At 44.4% G+C, this 20,194-nt stretch overlaps 1 protein-coding gene across 4 annotated transcripts in view; it reads right to left on the bottom strand.

The window, feature by feature from the left end:
* Window positions 1-20,194, bottom strand: part of dia (diaphanous related formin 1) — a 266,481-nt gene that overhangs the window by 60,595 nt on the left and 185,692 nt on the right. For all 4 annotated transcript variants that reach the window (XM_067123916.1, XM_067123917.1, XM_067123918.1 and 1 more), the window contains exon 8: window positions 202-445. In XM_067123916.1, coding sequence (XP_066980017.1) covers window positions 202-445 — 244 coding nt within the window. The remainder of the gene's footprint in view (window positions 1-201; window positions 446-20,194) is intronic.

The following is a 20,194-nucleotide window of genomic DNA, read 5'->3' on the forward strand; positions in this document are numbered from 1 at the left end:
GCCGAATTAACAAAATGTGCTGTGTGGTATTACACCCTAAGCTTTGTCAAAAAATAAAGAATAATCTAAAAACCATAACACCCATTAAATGTGCTGTACATCATAAAACAAGTTTTATATACAGTACAGTATATCTAAGGTTTGCCAAAGATCACTGAAAGCTTTTTCAGTGTCTTCATAGCAAGATATGTGAACACTTACCTGTTGTCTTACCAGGCCGTCTTCTACGGCCTGCGCCCATCACATCAAAGGCTTGACCCGTGTTTATTAGTTGCACTAGTTGATCCATGACCTCTGTATTGCTCTGGTCATTAGTGACATCATGAAGTGCACGTTGTCTGGTATCCCTTTCAGCCCGCTCAGCTTTATCTCGTTCAGCCCGTTCTCGAGCTTCTCTGTCTCGCTGGCGCTTCTCTTCTTCCTTAATTATTTGTTCTTTGGCTTTCTAAAAAGAAAAATCATATAGGACTACAGTACAAAACTTCATTTAGGACTACCATACAAAACTTTGAAGTCTCTTATCCATGATCTGCACACAATACAAAATTTTAAAAAGAATGCAGATTCACAATAAGAAAACAAATTTAGTTTCATACATTTATAATATCAACAGTTTTTAGAAAAATTGAATTTCATACATTTATATATATCAATAGTTTTTAACTATTATTACATGATACACAATTAATAAATCAAAACCACTTATTACATGATACACAATCAATACATTAAAACCAAAGAAAAAACTTTTTACATCTGAATTTACTTCATAATTCCTGACCATTCTTACATGAAAAAGTATTTTGTTAGAATCTCCATAAAAATCCAGCTTAAATATTCCCAATGATTCTGTTAATAAAGTTAATGTACAGTATATATACACAAAAGCACTCATTTCTGAGTTCAGTCCCGTGTCAGCCGGTGAAATTCCATTACAGCACGAATTTATAGGTATAACAATGCTAGATATACCAGAGAAAAAGAGCTTTCAGGAAAGCTGGGGTTACTACCCCCAGTCGAGCGTCTTCTAGGAAGGCGTCGGTATAAAGAAGGGTGAGTGAAATACCACTACCACGGAAACCTACTCGAAAGATCTCTCCCTACCAAAATCCCCGGAACAGAGCGGTGAGCCGTTACAGCCCCCGCACTCAACACCCGCCAGGACGGCGACACCAGCGCCACCTTTCCAACATTCCATTTTCTAGCACGTGACAACATCCGTTTCTTTTATGTGCTCGTCTCTCTTATTTGGATTTTTTTTCTGCATCTACGATGGCATCGAGCAGCTTTACCATCTCTAAGTTAAGTACCATCTTCTTGTGGGGTTTTGTTCTATTTTTTGGCTGTTTTGGTCTCGTATATTCATAAATATTGAGATCTTATTGTGACGCCACGGCGTCCCCCGCCAGCCATGTCGACCGCGAGGCGACTCCCTCTGTTCTTTCGGTTGGAGTTGTCTCCTCGTCGTTATAGATAGATTTTGACCCCTTGGTTCCCTTCCTGCTGGTTCCTTGCGGTGGCTCCCCCCCCTTTTTGTTTACGAAATTACATTTCATTGGCCTATCGGCCTTTGTTAGGGTGATGCCCGTCCAGTACCCCAGGTTGGGTTCCTTTTTATTTTTGGTCTCAAGTAGGCTAATTATTTTATGCTTGGAGATGGTGCTCTCTTTTTATTTTTTAGTTTATTTATTTTAATTGTTTTAATTTTTGTTGTTTACCTCTGGGTGGTAGTGGCAGCCTCAGATCTAACCGCTTCCCCGAGGTAGGCTACGCTCCCTATTGAGCACATTTTGGTTCTATTCTTTATGTGTGATGGTATTTTGTGGTGTAGGCTTGTTTGCTTCCATCTCCTTGCCCTGGGTGCGGAGATCAGGTTGAGGGAGTTTTGGTTGCTGTTTCCTCCGGGGTCGTTTTTCGGTGGGCAGAGTGAGCCCCTTAGTTCTCTTCCTCCATTTGGGGGAATCGAGTTCTTTGGATGTGTTTCCTCTAGGCTAGTCGCCTCCTTGCCCCCCCTTCTCGATCCCGGTTGGCTCTCGGCACAAAATTTCTCTCCCTGTTGCTTCCTCCTCCCTTCTGCACTCCTCCCTTTTTCCTAGCCTATACTAGGTTAGGTCCATATTAAACCGCCTAGGAAGGAGTCGGGCTTCGGGTTGCGTAGCTCCCAGTAGTAGGCTACCCTTCCAAGTTTCATTTTTCTTGGAGGGATGGATGCAGTTGAGCGGGTGATATGTTTCTCCCTGTCTCCTGTTCCCTTCCTGGTAGCCTACTTCTCTCCCCTACTCCACCCCCTCCCCCCCCGCCTTGCTCTACTCGTGCGGGTGACGCTAGATGGCGTTTTCTCCGAGTTCAGGGACTCCTCCTATTGGTAGAGGGATTCGCTCCCTCCCATACCGTCCCCGAGCCCGCTGTGTTGGGGTTGGTGGTTTGTTTGCTCGAGCGTGTTCGAGTCACTATCCCATACCTCTCGTCTCCCCGTCGGGTTACGTAGGTAGGCTGAAATATATTGCTCCGTCTTATGTTATGAACATACGAGCACTATGCCCGTCTTGTTTCTCGGCGGGAAGTAAAGGCGGAAGGTTTTACATCATGTAAGGAGGCGGACCCCTCCGGTCTCGAGTATTTACCATCACTTGTTATTGTTATTATTATTATTATTATTATTATTATTATTATTATTATTATTATTTTTCATTTATTTTAGATAAATCTATTTATCTACAGGAGTACGCTCCTTTATTTATTTTATATATACGTGAGTCCGGTCCTACACCCGGGGCTCCGCGTTATTTTTCTGGCAGCCCTTATGGTTAGTTCCTGGTTTTTCGTTCCTTCATTCCCCGGAGTCCTCCAGGGTCTGAAAGCCCTTACCTTCCACTCTGTGCATTTAGAGCTTATTGGCCCAGTTTATGATAAGAGAGTTCTTCTCCGCCGGAGTATTCCGGTTGTAGTTGAGTTTCCCGGCCTTGCCGGCTTTAGATTGCTTAGGGTGGGAGGTTCATGTACTTTTCTACTTACAGACTGTTCGCTGTGAGGAGCCGGGGTGTACCGCCTCCCTTCAACAACCCTACGGACACGTAGTATGCCGGACCCACGCTGGTTGTGCGGTCCAACTTGACGACCTGGTTGTTTGGCACCCCGATGGTTGTGAGGTTTGCTTTGCTCTCTGCGCAACCGTCCAGGATGAGTCGGTAAGTGACAGTCTTTTTCTCCCGTTTTATGCTCCTCATATTGTATATTGTTTATGAGATTCCCGGTCTGGCTTTTTCGTTCTTAGCTAATTGTTGGTTTCCTTACAGGCGGACGAAGCTTCCAAGAAGTCTGCCTTGGAATCCCTCCGGGCCTGGGTGGCTGGGTTCGGCAGGAATGTTCCGTCGGGGAAGCCCTACGTCCTCGACGCCAGGTTGAGGACTTGCTTTACCCGGCGCGCGGGTGGCGGCACGCAGTGCCTGAAGATCTTGCCACCCCAATCATCCAGCAAATCCGGGATGCGACCCAGCCACCCCAAATGGATATCCTCTACGCTGAGGTCTCGGAGGATGTAGCCGCCTTGGATCTCAACCTGGAACCAATGAATACAGAGCAGGACCAGGTGGTAAGTGGTGAGGTAAGTGAGGTTGTTGGGCGGGCCCCCTCTGTTTGACTCCCCTGCTTCATCCGTATCTTCTTTTGCAGGTTTCGTGAAGTCTTCCTCCTTGGGTGATAGAGCTCCGACTGCTATCCCCAAGTTGAAGTTGAAGACTTCATGGAAGGCGAAGGGCTACAAGTCCTCGACTTCCAAGAAGGCATCGCCCTTCCCCCGTCAAGGCTAAGGTTTCAGGACCTGTAGCCTCCGGGAGCAAGTCTGGTTCCTCCAGCAAAGGCGCGAGTAAAGGGCTGCAAAACCAAGCCCTCCTCGCCAGCCTGCTTTTGATGCAGAGGTCTTTGCCAATCAACTTTATAAAAAGTTTACAGAGGACCTAGATTCCAGATTTGACAAGATAACTGAGAAGTTGGCCAGTCATGATAACATACTGGCAGGTATGGCTCGCGCCACCCCCAGCCGAACCACAGTATGTTATCCCGACACTGCGGACCTCCCGCCGTTAGATGTCGGTAACCCTTGGCGTTCGCACTCCGGGCCATCCAACATGATGGCAAGCTTACAGTTGAGGTCTTGCACGAGACGGTTGGAGGTGGAGTTCTTCCCCGATCTCTTGCCCCCTTACCCAGGCGTGAGGCTCACAGAGGAAGCTTGGATTCGGTCAGACAAGGTTCCTAAGGAGACTGTCATCGTCCCTAGGGACCAAGCTCAGTCGGCTCTCCCTGCGCACTCTGACGGAGTGGCAGGCAGAAAACACTGAAGTTGACCCCTTTCAAGGGCAACTTTACGATGTTCGCCCTGGAGAAGACCTACCCACCCCTTGCTTGGACAAAGTCGCTCTGGCTACGGCCCGAGCATGCTTCGATGGTAATCCGTTACCACAGTTAAGGGAAACAGACCCTACTTCCTGGTATTCCCAGGAAGTAATGAGTTCTGGGTGGGCGCCCGTCCACTTTCACTGTGGGGAAGCTCGACCCCTTCTGCGCTTCCACGCAATTCAGTGAGCAGCTCCCCAAGCTGCGGAATCCTTATTGAAGGCGGAGTTTGAGCCCGGACTAAATTAGCCGGTCCTTGAGCTCGGGCTGCCTTACAAGCTACTGCCGTCTCCTGTTCGGACGAGCCATTCTTCCAAGTTTTGGCTAAGTCCTCGCTAGCGAGCTTCCAGTCGGACTTTATGCGAGTTTATCATGGCCAGACTGGAATGCAGGAAGTTCATCTTCGCCGATGCTACTATCCGCCACGAGCCTAACAAGCTCGTTAAAAAGCTCGATCTGGGGACCTAACCTCTTCCCTGAAGAGGAGGTCACAAGCGTTATGGCCGAGGCTACACGGGCCAATCAGAGTCTGCGCTCTCGCTGGGGCATTTCTGCCTATAAGCGCCAAGACCCCAGAATCGGCCGGCCCCCAGGCGAGGAGAGGCAAACGCTTCAGGAGGCATAAGAGGCCCCACCATCAGGCGGTAGTCAAGCCGTCCCGGTCTCGGCAGTAGCCCAGCCTTCTACTTCCAAGGCTCACCCCCAACAATATGTGCTGGTCCAACCAGCTGCACCCTCTTATGTGGCTTTACCAGCGTACAACCCCACATATGAGGGCCATGGATACTTTCACGGCCTTAATAGGGTTGCAAGAGGAGGAAGAGGCAAAGTCCCTCATAGAGGAAAGCCCAACACCACCCCAAGGGGAAGGCCTGGACGTGGTAGGGGGAATAAACCCGCTCCCTCCCACTGAGAGAACTCAGGTAGGTGGTCGCCTGTATTGGTTCAGGGACCAATGGACCTTCAGCCCTTGGGCACACAGCATTGTGTCCAAAGGACTAGGGTGGAGCTGGATCAAGAACCCCCCTCCTCTAACCAGATTTTACCAGCCACCCACATCAATCCTACAGGATTACGTAAAGGAATTGCTCAACAAACGAGCAATAAAGAAAGTAAGGCACCTAAAGTTTCAAGGCAGGTTATTCACTGTTCCCAAAAAAGACTCCGATCAGCAAAGAGTGATCCTGGATCTATCGCGTCTAAATCTCTACATAAAATGCGACAAATTTCGCATGCTTACGGTAGCTCAGGTACGGACTCTACTTCCGCGTGGAGCCGTCACCACCTCTATTGATCTTTCAGGCGCTTATTATCACGCCCCGATTTGCGGAACTTCTCTCAGTTCCTCGGTTTCAGACTCGGGAATCAAGCCTACTCCTTCAGGGTCATGCCCTTCGGTCTGAACATTGTGCCCAGGGTATTCACCAAGCTGGCGGACACGGTAGTGCAACAACTCCGGTCTCGAGGGATATCCCTAGCAGCGTACCTAGACAATTGGATAATTTGGGCACCAACTGTTCCGGAGTGTCAGAAGGCTACGTCCATAGTCATCAATTTCCTGGAGTCGCTAGGTTTTCAGCTGAACAGAGAGAAGTCCCGCCTGACTCCGGAGTCCCGGTTTCAGTGGCTGGGTCTCCAGTGGGATCTGTCCTCTCACACGTTATCTCTCCCGCCTCCCAAGAGGAAAGAGATAGCATCCCTCACCAGGAGATTCCTCAAAAATCCATCGGCATCCCGCCGATCCCAAGAAAGAGTCCTTGGGTCTCTTCAATTTGCCTCAGTGACAGACCTGCTCTTAAAAGCGAAATTAAAAGACATAAACAGAGTGTGGCGGAGTCGAGCAAATGTCAAGCTCAGAGACAAGGTCTCCTCTATCCCTCGAATCTTAAAGACAAGACTGCGGCCTTGGACCACAGTCAGAGGCCTGTCCAAAACAGTTCCTTCAATTTCCCCCTCCGGCACTAGTTGTCCACACAGACGCTTCCCTAAGCGGCTGGGGGGATATTCACCAAAACAGAAAGTACAAGGAACGTGGTCCACAATGTTTCAGCAGTTCCATATAAATACCCTGGAAGCTATGGCGGTCTTTCTAACTCTGAAGAAAATCCCCCCAACCGGATTCATATCAGGCTGGTGTTGGACAGCGCAGTGGTAGTTCATTGCATCAACAGGGGCGGCTCCAAATCAGGTCGAGTAAACCAAGTAATGGTTGCTATCTTCTCCCTGGCGAACAAGCACGGCTGGCACCTGTCAGCCACCCACCTAGCGGGGGTGCGGAACGTGGTGGCGATTCCCTGTCCAGGGCTACCCGTTGGAGACGGGTGGTCCCTGGACATGGAATCTTTCAAATGTATTTGCCGCCGGGTTCCGGGCCTCCAAGTGGATCTGTTCCCAACGGAGAGCAACTTCAAGCTCCCCTGTTACGTAGCCCACAACCTGGACCCTCAGGCGTTCGCCACAGACGCAATGACAGTAGATTGGAACAATTGGGAGAAGATTTATCTGTTCCCTCCAATAAATTTACTGCTGAAAGTATTACACAAACTCAGGACACTCAAGGGTCAACCAGCCCTAGTAGCCCCCTACTGGCCGAAGAGCAATTGGTTCCCTCTCCTTCAGGAACTGGGATTACGGAGTCTTCGGATTCCCAAGCCCATTCTGACCCAGACAGTACAAACCAAGACTGTGTCAGCTTCCTCAAGGATTCAGAATGCCCTAGTTTTATGGACTTTATAAAATTCGCAGCCCAAAAAGGAGCGAACATTGACCCTGTCAACACTCTGTTTTTAGAATCAGATAAAAGAGATTCTACTCTTAGACAGTATGACTCAGCAGTCAAAAAATTAGCCTCCTTCCTGAAAGCATCTGAAGCCAAAATCATGACGACTAATTTAGGAGTTTCCTTCTTTAGATCACTGTTTGAAAAAGGCCTTGCTCCGGCCACTATTACCACAGTCAAGTCTGCATTGAAGAAAGTATTTCTTTACGGCTTTAAAATCGACCTTACAGATTCCTATTTTTCGTCCATCCCCAGAGCATGCGCTCGTCTGAGACCAGTATCACGCCCACATTCTGTTACGTGGTTTCTCAATGACGCCTTAAGTTAGCATCAGAGTTGGATAACTTTCATTGCTCTTATCAGGATCTGTTAAGGAAGACCTTATTTTTGATTAGCTTGGCTTCAGGTGCTAGAATCTCAGAGCTGTCGGCTCTCACTAGAGGTGATAATTTTGTAAACTTCCTCCCGTCTGGAGAGGTCCTCCTTTCCCCTGACCCTAGATTTTTAGCTAAGAACGAAGACCCACAGGACAGGTGGTCTCCTTGGAAGGTGGTGCCCCTTCCTCAAGACCAGTCTTTATGTCCAGTTTATACACTTAAATCTTACCTTTTAAGAACTCCACAGAGTAAGTCGGGTCCTCTTTTTATCAGGGAGAAAGGTGGTACTCTTTCACTGAATGCTATAAGACAACAAATTCTGTATTTCATTAAACAGGCCAACCCAGATTCAGTTCCTAAAGTTCATGATATTCGAGCAGTTGCTACTTCTATTAATTACTTTCATAATATGGACTTCTCAGAGTTATCTAAATTTACGGGTTGGAAATCACCTCTAGTGTTTAAACGCCACTATTTAAAATCGCTCGAAGCCCTGAAATATTCTACCATAGCAGTGGGAAGTGTCATCTCCCCACCTTAACTAATCATATCCTTATCCTTTTCCTTTTCCCCCCCGCCCGCCTGCCTCATTTACTTCTCTGCTTATTCTCCTGGTTGATTATGCCTCACTGCCTGGCTCCTCATATTGATGTATCTTGTATCTACTGATGGAAAAGTGTAATCTGACATGCCATGATTGTTTTTTCTTATGGGGTACTGGACGGTTTTTATTTGGCTCCACGTACCCCAGATATATATGTTAATTTTCATTGATCTTGTCTCTTACGTGTTTAGCCAAAGTTTACGTGTATAGTATTAAGGTTGTATTTGCAATTATCTTGTGCACATTTCATGTTTCACCTAGCTTTAAGTAATTTTAAGATTTTTGGGGCCTTTTCCCCGTCGTACCGGGGACCTCCCCTTGTTTCATAGTATTAAGTTTTTTGATGTGCCTTAGATTTAGTATACCTTAGTTTTAGTATTCTTGCTACATGGAAGAGATTACTTTATTAAAATTTATTTTCGTAAATTTTTTGCCTTTTTCTTCAGATTACCCCCTTTTTTCCTTGTAGTTACAGCCTTGGCATGATTCTCTATTACTATTTCACCGGCTGACACGGGACTGAACTCAGAAAAGGGATTTTGACAAAGGAAAAATCTATTTCTGAGGAAGGTCCCGTGTCACCCGGTGACCCTCCCTGGATAACCTAGTACTCCCCCTCCCTACTTGCACATGCCAAGTCTGGGGTTAGTGCTAGCATGGAATGAGGTAGGTGGCGCTGGTGTCGCCGTCCTGGCGGGTGTTGAGTGCGGGGGCTGTAACGGCTCACCGCTCTGTTCCGGGGATTTTGGTAGGGAGAGATCTTTCGAGTAGGTTTCCGTGGTAGTGGTATTTCACTCACCCTTCTTTATACCGACGCCTTCCTAGAAGACGCTCGACTGGGGGTAGTAACCCCAGCTTTCCTGAAAGCTCTTTTTCTCTGGTATATCTAGCATTGTTATACCTAGAAATTCGTGCTGTAATGGAATTTCACCGGGTGACACGGGACCTTCCTCAGAAATAGATTTTTCCTTTGTCAAAATCCCTTTTTTCAACACCCAAGATGAGGCTTAAGGGTGATTAATTTCCCAAGAAAAGCTTGAGGTTTTGAATATTTCAATCCTTAGGCATCAGATGAAGTTCCTATTCACCAAAATTTTGATGTTATCACACACAACTGGTGTGAACACGGATAACCAACATCGTGACATTACATATCCAAATTAAGTACATTCCTTTTGACTGTACATTTCCCTAATACATTTCAGGTTCAAATTTACACTGCTTCTAAAAAAATCTTACCAAATTTATCATTACAATGATAGCAGCAGAATACTGGAAATTACAACTTGTAGTTTTACCAAATTTATCATTACAGCAATAGCAATAGAGTACTGGAGATTAAATCTTCTTGTACTAGTAAATTTGGTGAATCATGAGACTAATAATGGACTCCCTAGGACTACACATATGTGAGTGGGGGTCATGCTATTGGTGACAGAATTAGTGACCATATGTGAAGGTAAAGTGTAGTCTCCAAAGGCATAGCCACAACATTACACTGATACACCTGAAATGCATTAAACCCTGTTGAGTGTTACACCAACTGGCACTGAAGGAACATGTGCTTCTACTTCAATGAAAACTCTGAACCAAGAGTCATATCTTAACTTGGTAATGACTACCAGCACCAGACATACCTTTGCATTCATGGTGCTACTTGAAAATCCCACCAGAGAGGGCAGCCATTTTTTTGAGAGGAAGGGCTACAAGTTTCATAATCAAAATGGTGAATGTAAATCCAGTAGATTATATAAAAGGCACATTCTGCTTTGCTCAATCTGTTTATAGAGTCTAGAGAGAAAGTAGCTTATTTACCAATCCCTGATTCCTTTGCACTTACAAAATCGTTTACATACGATTGCCTTAACTATGTAGAGACCAAAGAGGTATCTGTACCTGAAAGTTCTGTTGCTAAATGAAAATGTATAAGCATAGGTGGACCCCCTGCAGATTCCTGAAACCTCGGATAAAAGCATACACCTTACATACTAGAGTACCATGTACATGCTGATTATACAAACCGCCAGTTAATGCCAATATAAACCCCAATACCTGTTATAATAACCATTATTGGTCACAGGTATATCTCCACATTTTTGCAAGCATGAGAGAGAGAGACAGAGAAAGACTTACTTTTAAGAAAAACAGGATACTACTTCGTCATTTATTTTTTCACATTTCCCTAATCAAAATTACAATCTTAGTATTCTTGAACAAAATCAAAAGCTCTAATGCAAATACTTTTTTTTGGATGAAGGTACAAAATTTTCTTTTGCCACCTTACTTCTACACATTACTTCATATACAAATTCTTTTTGTTATTGTACAGAGCAAAATTCAGCTGTAAAATGAATCCAAAGTGAGTAGCCTAACTTGAAAATGTCACAGCTGCACATCATTGAACTTAACACTATACAGACTTGAGTGTGTTACTTTTTTACCAGAAATGTGAAGCTATTTTGTCATTAATTTTTTCACATTTACCTTCTCATCATTAGCACTCTTAGTACAGCAATAATAGGGTGATTTATCTAGGTGTATTCTAGAACAAAAATGAAAACTATTGAAAATATGAAAAATTTAAATAAATTTGTATTTTTCACAGCTAACAAACCTGCAGTCTTAACATTAGGATAAATCTTCTGGCGCCAACTGGAAATCGGTAAAAACCAGTAAGAACTGTTTATGCAAGGAACTGGTGGCATCTGACATCCGTCACGGAGGTGAGGTGAGAAGCGGGAAGCGACCTTATTTCAACTCTGTGATGTCTTAGTTTTCTTCCAACCCATGGTTAACTGAAAGAAGGGTGGCTAGAGGTGGGCAGTAAATGTTAAGACCACAGGTTTGTTAGCTATGAAAAATACAAATTAATTTAAATTTGTCATTTGTTCATACGTGGAACAAACCTGGGTCTCAACAACAGGATAGACTCACTCTTTGTTGGGAGGTAAGAGAATCCTGAACCAACTGGAGGTTCAGCACACCTGGTCATTACTTCCTGAATAGAATTCAAAGGAAGGAGACCTAAGCCTCTGATCTGTTAGATATATGGGTATCCAACAGTTAGAGGAAGTTGAAGAGCTGTATCTGTTCAGATAACAAAGGTATCCACCTATACATGTTTGTTATCATTCCTCTCTCTTCATTGGAGGGGTGGGTAGAGCTCTCGGCTAGCACACTGTTGGCCCCGTGTTCGACTCCGCGACTGGCCAGTGAAGAATTAGAGGAATTTATTTCTGGTGATAGAAATTCATTTCTCGTCATAATGTGGTTTGGATTCCGCAGTAAGCTGTAGGTCCCGTTGCTAGGTAACCAGTGGGTTCTTAGCCACGTAAAATAAATCTAATCCTTCGGGCCAGCCCTAGGAGAGCTGTTAATCAGCTCAGTGGTCTGGTTAAACTAAGATATACTTAACTTATCATTCCTCTCGCTCCTTGCTAGAGGGGGGAAGGGTCTGTTACTGCTAGGTTTATTCGTGTAGAATAAAAACAATCTAACAGTAAGGCTACTTCACGCACCTGTATCTGGCCCGTTACAGCATATGATGGAACCATCTTCTTACCACCCATAGGTAGAGAAGAAGGGGAAACAGGGGGAAAGGATAAGAGACCAGTCATCTCAACCATCCTCACTTTCATACCATCATCTTAGGCAAGATACAAAACTGTCCTGCTAGGAGGCACTGGATGAGCTACACAACTTGTTGAGCAGCCACCACCGGACCCAAGGAAAAAGTGTCCAAGGACCTGTGGGCAATGTCCCTCAAGTAGAAGGAAGTGAACGTGGTTTGGTGGAGCAAAGATCTAGCATTCAAAATTCTATGAACTGATAAGTTCTTCTTAAATGCCAAGGAGGAGCTTAGTCCTCTCATGTCATGTGCTCTTGCATGCACAGTATTGGCAACAGAAAATGATGAGGAGTAGGCATGCCTGATCATTTCACGAAGCCAAAACGAAACAGTATTCTTGGACACTTCTTTCTTGATCTGGCCTGTGCTAACAAAAAGTCTTCAGCATCCCAGTCTGAGATGTCAAGTCCTTTTCAGATAGCAATGCAGTGCTCTGATGGGGCAAAAGAGCAATTCATCTGGATCGTCGTTAACAAAATCCCCATGGGAAGGGATGCAAATGGAGGTGAACCTGTCATCATGAACCAAGGGGTTCTGAGTCTTAGCCATGAATTCCGGGACAAATTCAAGCACTACTGACTTCCAACCCCTGGTATGTTTAACATCAAAAGCTAGGCCATGGAGTTCCCCCACTCTCTTCGAAGAAGACAAGGCTAGAAGGAAAACAGTCTTGAGGGTCAGGCTAGAAGGAAAACCATCTTAAGGGTCAAGTTCCTGTCTGATGACCGACGCAGTGGTTCATATGAGGCTCAAGTGAGACTACTTAGCACCAGAGTCTGATCCCAATTAGGAGGTTTCAGTTCTCTAGGAGGACAAGACTGTCCAAAACTTTTGAGCAGCATAGAGCTTTCCCAAGATGAAGTTAGGTCCACATCCTTGAAATGAAGAACCAATCCCAAGGCAGCCCTGAGCCATTAGCAGAAACAGAAAGGTGTTTTTCTGTTCTGAGGAACACCAGAAAATCAGCTATCCGCTGAATAGAGGTTCTGAGTGGAGAGAAACCATGTCGACGACACCAATCATAGTAGATGGACCATTTCCCGATACTCTGTTGAAGATCTTCTGAGGTAACCAGACATCTGTGTTGATGATCTGCGGGAAAAACCTTTCGCTCACAGGAGATGCTGGATAATCTCCAACCATGAAGAGATAGGGATGTTATCGACTGATGGTATCATTCTATATGAGGTTGACAGAGGAGATTATGCCCGGGGGATATTTCTCTCAGAACCGCTGAGAGCAGAATTAGAAGATCTGGAAACCATTCTACTTGAGGCCATAAAGGAGCTACAAGGATCATCCTGGGATTCTAGGAAACCATCACTCTGTTCAGGACATGACGGATTAGGCAAAAGGGGGGAAAGGTGTAGACGTCCAGGTTGTCCCAAGGATGCTGAAGGTCATTCTCTGCCATGGCAAAGAGATCCGAACTACTGTACTGAGCAATAGCCCTCTAGCTTCCTGTTGGCATGACACTAGCTCCCTGTATGTTCACATAAGCTACCACGGTAGTGTTGTCCGACATCAGAACAACCGAGTGCCCCACCACCCTCTCTTGAAACTCCTGAAGTGCTAGTCAGGAGATCTTCTAGATGTGCTCCCCAACATTCAGAAGAAGCGCCTGAGAACAGGAGCTCCGGAGGGGGCGAATGAAGAGGCACTCCCACTGTCAGGTTTTCGTCATCCACCCACCAAAGAAGGTTGCTTCTTACCTCTGTCAACAGAGGGACCTGTAGCTGAGGAGAGTCCCTTGCTGGAGACCAAAATTCCTTCAGCTTCCATTGCAGGGAGCGAACATGAAGACGGCTATGAGGAACCAGCTTCTCTAGCGATGTCAAAAGTCCTAGGATCACTTGCCATTGCCTAGCCGGTTGGTTCCGTTCGGATAGGAAGGAGCGAGCCACTGTCCTGAACTTCTCTATCCTCTGGTCCGATGGGAAGACTCTTGACAAGGCAGTGCCTATGATCACTCCCAGGTAAAGGATTCTCTGAATGGGTTGAAAATTGGAACTTCCCAATTTATCACAATGCCAAAGCCGTGACAAAATTGGAGAAGACAGTCCGTCTCAAATTGTCTTTTCCTGAGAACTTGCTAAGACCAGCCAGCCATTGAGATATCTTAGGAGGCGCATTCCATGAGCATGAACCCATGTCGACACTAGGGCAAAAACTCTTGTGAACACCTGGAGAGCTGTTGTCAGACTGGAGCAAAGGACTTTGAACTGGAACACTAGTTCACCGAGACTGAAGCGAATGAATTTCCAGGAGGGATGAATAGGGATCTGGAAAAAAGTGTCATGCAAATCTATGATCAGCATGTAGCCGTTGTCTCTGATGGCCGCTAAGACTGTTCGATGAGTCTCCATCTTGAACCTTGTCTTTCTGAAAAAGAGGTTCAATGTTGATAGATCTATCACCGGCCTCCAATCGCCAGTTGCTTTGGGGACTAGGAAGACTCGGCTGTAGAACCCTGGGGAAGTAAGCTTTACTTGCTCTATAGCTCCCTTCTCTATCATCTTCCTCACTTCTTCTTGGAGAGCTTTGTGTGTCGGAGAGCCCTGGGTATAAGTGAGGTGAGGGAGAGGATGATTGGAGAGAGGAGGAGTGAAGTCGAAAGGTAGTACATAACCTACCCGAAGGACGTCTACCACCCACTTCTCCGCTCCGTAATTCCGCCACATAGACCAGTGGCTCGTCAGGCATACCCCCACTTGTGGCACAGAGTGGGGAGGGGGGCCACTCTATCGTCTACCTCCCCTAGCTCTGCCCTTTTCCCCTTCCTGGTCTGGAAGAGCGTGACTGAAAGGGATGTTGTTGAGAAGGCTTCTTCGGTGACGAAGCAGGTTGAGAAGCCTTGTTTGTAGAAGGTGGTCTTGTAGGCTTCTTGGGAGAAGGCTGCAAATTCTGCCTTGGAACATTCGGACGAGAAGGGGCTGCTGCTTTACTCACTGCTTGTTGAACAAGACGATTATTATTGTCGGCTCGACCACTGTCGACAGCTGCATCCAACTGATCCCTTGGGAAAAGCAGCTGGGAGTCCAGAATATCACCATTCCTCAAGGATAACAAGGAATTCACATTGACAGACTGAGCCACTTTGGGGAGGGCTGCATCTCTCCTCATCAGCAGGATGTTAGCCCACAAATTAGCACTGCACTCAGATGGTTAAGGGAGGAAATAGCCTTAGCACCAGATTGCAACAATTTGATGTAAGCTGAACTACTGACTTTATTCCTTGACGAAGGGGAAGAAGAAATCTTGGCCAAAGCTGAAGACCACAAATCCAGCCTAGAAACAGTTTGGAAGGCAGAAGAGGCAGTCGACTCCAAAGAAGCAGCTTCTTGAAAAGAAAAAGAACTTTCTGCTCTGACCTGATCCAGGGTCAAACCCGGCTTCAAATGGAAGACATCTGAGTTGACCTGCCTACTCGCAAGAGGCACGAGAGGCGTTGCATAATACTTCCTGTGGTGAGGTAGAGGAGGTGGGAGCAACTTGAACTATCTGCCAGAATGAAGGGAGTTATTCCATCCCAAAATCAAGGAATTTCCATGATTCACGACAGAGTCTGCGTGACTGGAACAAGGCAACTCTAAAGATGTCTTCAAGTCCTTCTTCGATCCCAGCAATACTTCTCCTAATGCTAACTGAAGCAAGAGCTGTATTTTCTCCTATGCTAACTGAAGCAAGAGCTGTATTTTCTCTTAAATTAATGATGAAAAAGATCTTATAATAGTCCTCCTTGGTTAACTATTATCCATCAATAGTAGGAAAACTGTCCTAGAGGTAGCAATGATCTTCATTTGAAAACTAGTCTCTCTATCACATAAGTAACAAACACAAAAATAAGAATACACAGGATGAAAAGGAAAAAATAAATGACTAGTGAAGTACACACTCCTGGAATATCAATCAGAAAACATCTGTGAATATAGTGAGAGCAATCTTGCATACACAGCTGCTGGGAACCCACAGATCTGGGTTGGTTTGCACATTGCTACCACCTGACTGCCATTTTTCCTCTGTAATTCTTTTGAATAAGGACTGGGTGTCTTAGATTTTGTTGGCCATAAAACAGTGCTAGCTATGTGTAATAGATTTGTATTGAGAAATCAACATGAGTTGATTATACTTTATTTTGGGAATACGGTCAACCCCCGGTATTTGCGGGGATACATATCACAACTCCCCATGAATGGCTAAAATCTGCGAGTACTTGACACCCCTCTAAAAATGCTTATAACTGCTTACTTTGATAGTTCAAATGCCAAAAAAACCCTCTAAAAATGCTTATACCTAAGTATTTTAATAGTTTTATCACAAAAAGTGCATTTAGTCATGAAAATGATATGAACATTTCTCTATAAAAAATACAGTAAAACCTCCCTTAACAGACCCGGAACCAACGGACATCAGATTTAACGGACAAAATCCGGCCAAGGGTAGTATAAGATGACTGTTACACTACAAAACCATCAGTGTATAGACTAGCTTTTGCAACACCAGGTATCTTATGAAAAATTGGTTATGTAAAGATGATGTTATTACAAAAGGGATTTTGACAAAGGAAAAATCTATTTCTGGAGAGGGGACCGTGTCACCCGGTGAAAAAGTCCATTCAGCACTTATTTCTAGGTAATTCCGTTGCTAGATACCAGAGAAAGCTAAATGAAATGCTGGAGTTACTACCTCCAGAGCGAGCTCCGTTAGATGGAGTCGTGTATGGAAAAGGGTGAACTATAAAAACACGGAACCTTATCCTATAGAGATCCCAAAGTCAGAAGACCCACAGAGAGGTGCCGTTACAAACCCATGCACCACTCGCGGACAGTACACAAATCACCGCTAGCCGCATTCCATGAAAGCATCACCCCACCAGAATGATGTTTACTATGGGGACACGACACATGACAGAGGTGGGTCACGGGTGACACAGTCCCTCTCCAGAAATAGATTTTTCCTTTGTCAAAATCCCTTTTCTGGATCGGGTCCCGTGTCAGCGGTGAAAAATTAACAGAGAAATAAATATCATTCTTAAACTGTAATAGATAACAAAATGTAGGGGGGAACAGAAGACCAAAAGGTCCACAAAAATTTTTAATTGCTAGCAATAATAACAATAATGTACAAATGAAACTGATGGGAGCTTAAAATTAACATGACAATATAAAAAATATACTTAAACAAAATAACTATACAAAATTGAAAACATTATAACATAAATGTGTCAATTAGACAAAAATACAGATAACACGGTCAGGTTAGAAAGTCAAGGCACGCCTGACTGAAATGACTGTAAAGGGGATAACTGAGGCAGTGGAGAAAGAATTGACTAGGAATCAGAAAGGGAACCAGAGGGAGGGACAACGTTCCCTGCGCGACTGCTGAGAATTTAAGAGGTTCTAAGGATTTCAAATAGTGGCGTTTGAAAACCAAGGGTGACTTCCAACCAGTGTATTTGGTAAGATCCGTGAAATTCATGTAATGGAAGTAGTTAATGGAGGTGGCCACCGCTCTAATATCATGAACCCTTGGGACTGAGTCAGGATTAGCCTGCTTGATAAAGTAAAGGATTTGTTGTCTAATAGCAGACATAGAGATATTACCCCCTTCCCTGATAAAGAGAGGCCCAGATGAGATGTGAGAGGACCTGTCTAAATAAGCCCTCAAAGTATGAACTGGACACAGGGACAGGTCTTGAGGAAGGGGGAGAATTTTCCAAGGCGACCACCTATTCTGCGGATCTTCATTTTTGGCCAGGAATTTAGGGTGAGGAATCAGCAAAACCTCCCCTGATGGAAGGAAGTCGACATGGTTGGGCTCCCTAGAGAGTGCAGACAGCTCTGAAATTCTAGCACCCGAAGCTAGGCTAACTAAGAACAACGTTTTCCTCAATAAGGAAAGGTAGGGGCAAGACTGATTATCGATATTTGAGGCTAACTTCAACACGTCATTCAAAAACCAGGAAACCGTATGTGGACGGATTACTGGTCTCAGTCGTGCACAGGCCTTAGGGATGGAAGAAAAGTAAGGATCTGTGAGGTCAATTTTGAAACCATACAAAAATACTTTTTGTAAAGCCGACTTGACTGTAGTAACAGTTCCAGAAATGCTGTTTTACTTACTGTATCCTTAGGAATTCAAAATAAACAAAATAACAAAGCCAATTTTATATTATATTTTTCCTAAACACATCACCTAAAAGGTAAACATTGTTCTGTTTACGTCCCATAGGGAGACACAAACCCCTAACAATACAATAATGTACAATAATTATTGTTCGTATGACCGAATTATTCTAAACTGTTATTTACCACCAAAAAGATAAGGAACTTTTAGTGAAAAATTAATATTATGTTATCCTAAACGTTATTACAGTACTACTGTAATTATACTACATTAACATTTCAAAAGGATACCAAAAGATAACGTTGCTTTGAGCACTAGCATAATCAGATATTTACATTTTGTCAGCTGTCCTCGCATAGTTAAAAGTTAATTTCATTGATATGGAATTATTCCTTGAATAGGCTATTTATTAAGAAGAATATGCCAATAATGAGAACCTGGGCAACACATTCCAGCTAGAATCTACTTTTGTGTCCTTTCAGGAGGAGCAGTGCAAGAGAGCTCTCTTCTGACAAAGGCACTGATGGTAGATTGTTTATATCTCTTGAGGCTCTCCCTCAACCTGCCATCAGTGTCTTCATCAGAAGAACTCTTGCACTGCTCCTCCTGGAAGGACACACACGTACAGCTGGAACGTGTTGCCCAGGTTCTTATCGATAACAGGCATTCAAATCGGGACATGGACAAGTGCATTAGAAGAGTCGTGGATAGATGGTACCATCAAGGAGCCTCGCCCCGCCACCTCTGATGACATCAAACTCTTCTATAAGGGAATATTCCACAAAGGATATAAAGAAAATGAGTGTACCCTAAGTCCATCATTGAGGGCAACATCAGACCATTCGACTCCAAGAAAAAGATCAAGCTCATTATATTTTAGCAACATATAAAAATCAGCAGCCTGGTGAAGAAGAATAACCTGGCCCCTTCCACGCAGCATCCCTTGAAGAGAACCAGCATGGTCTACCAATACAAATACCCCGTTTGAGAGTGCCTTAGTGCCTACATCAGTATGACTACCATGCATATGACTACCATGTATTTCTCCAAGAGGCTCTCCTGCCATTCTCAGGAGGGTGCCATATATAATCATGCCAAGACTGCCCAAAACTCAATAGTAAAAAGAGGTGACACTGTCCCTACCGTTGGGATAATTGACAATACAACCAACCATCGCCGTCTGTGCCTCCTGGAAGCCCTTCACGTCGAGAGAGAGAAGCCCAGTCTAAATACCACACAGGAGACCTTCTTCCTCCCAATGTCAGCACAAAGGACAATACCCACCAGCATCACTGGTGAGCTAACAAATCAGGAGTGCCCACCTGCAGGCATCGATCCTCCCAGTACCATTACCCTCTCCCCCACATACTCCAATGCTCACACACAAGATAAGGCGCAGCCATCTCTGTCTGGGAGAAGGCTTCGGTCAGGGATGATAATCTCCTAGTGACCAATGAGAATTCAGCACTGCCTCGACCACGACATTGGCCCCCTATATATTCCTCTGCACACACCCCTTGTTTCCAGATTCGTTTTACCCATCCAGAAGATGACCAAAGGGCTGGTCAAAACCTGTCGATAAGTGAAACTCCAAAATAAACACAGAAGTATGTACCCAGAATCCATATGCTGGTGAAAACGACAAAAGAAACTCTGAAAGGATCTGCTGGCAAGTCTACAGACTTACCACACCATTTTTTCATTACCCTGCACTTTTATAGAGAATAAAAATGCTATATACACACTGTTTATACATGAACACTGGCCAGTTGTAGACCAATATTAGCATGCAAGAAAAGTGAGTCATAAGAAAAATTGAGAAGACTCAATATAGGACTAATATGCATGCTGCAGCCATCCTTTTTAAGAAGACATATTATTATTATCATTATAATTATTATTATTATTATTATTATTATTATTATTATTGTTGTTGTTGCTGTTGTTGTTGTTATTATTAATCATTATTATTACTATTAACCCTTAAACACCTACTGGACGTATCATATGTCGACTAAAATTGTCTGTTGGGTGCCAAGTGGACGTACCGTACGTCGACTACAAAAAATTTTAACCTTCGGTCAACTTTGACTCGACCGAAATGGTCGAAAAACGCAATTGTAAGCTAAAACTCTTACATTCTAGTACTATTCAATCATGAACCTTCATTTTGCAACAAATTGGAAGTCTCTAGCACAATATTTCGATTTATGGTGAATTTTTTAAAAAAAACTTTTTCCTTACGCCGGTGGGGTAACTCGGCCGAAAATGTCAGAAATTTTTTC

The sequence above is a fragment of the Macrobrachium rosenbergii genome, chromosome 21, assembly GCF_040412425.1.
Source record: "Macrobrachium rosenbergii isolate ZJJX-2024 chromosome 21, ASM4041242v1, whole genome shotgun sequence".
Taxonomy (NCBI): Eukaryota; Metazoa; Arthropoda; class Malacostraca; order Decapoda; family Palaemonidae; genus Macrobrachium; species Macrobrachium rosenbergii.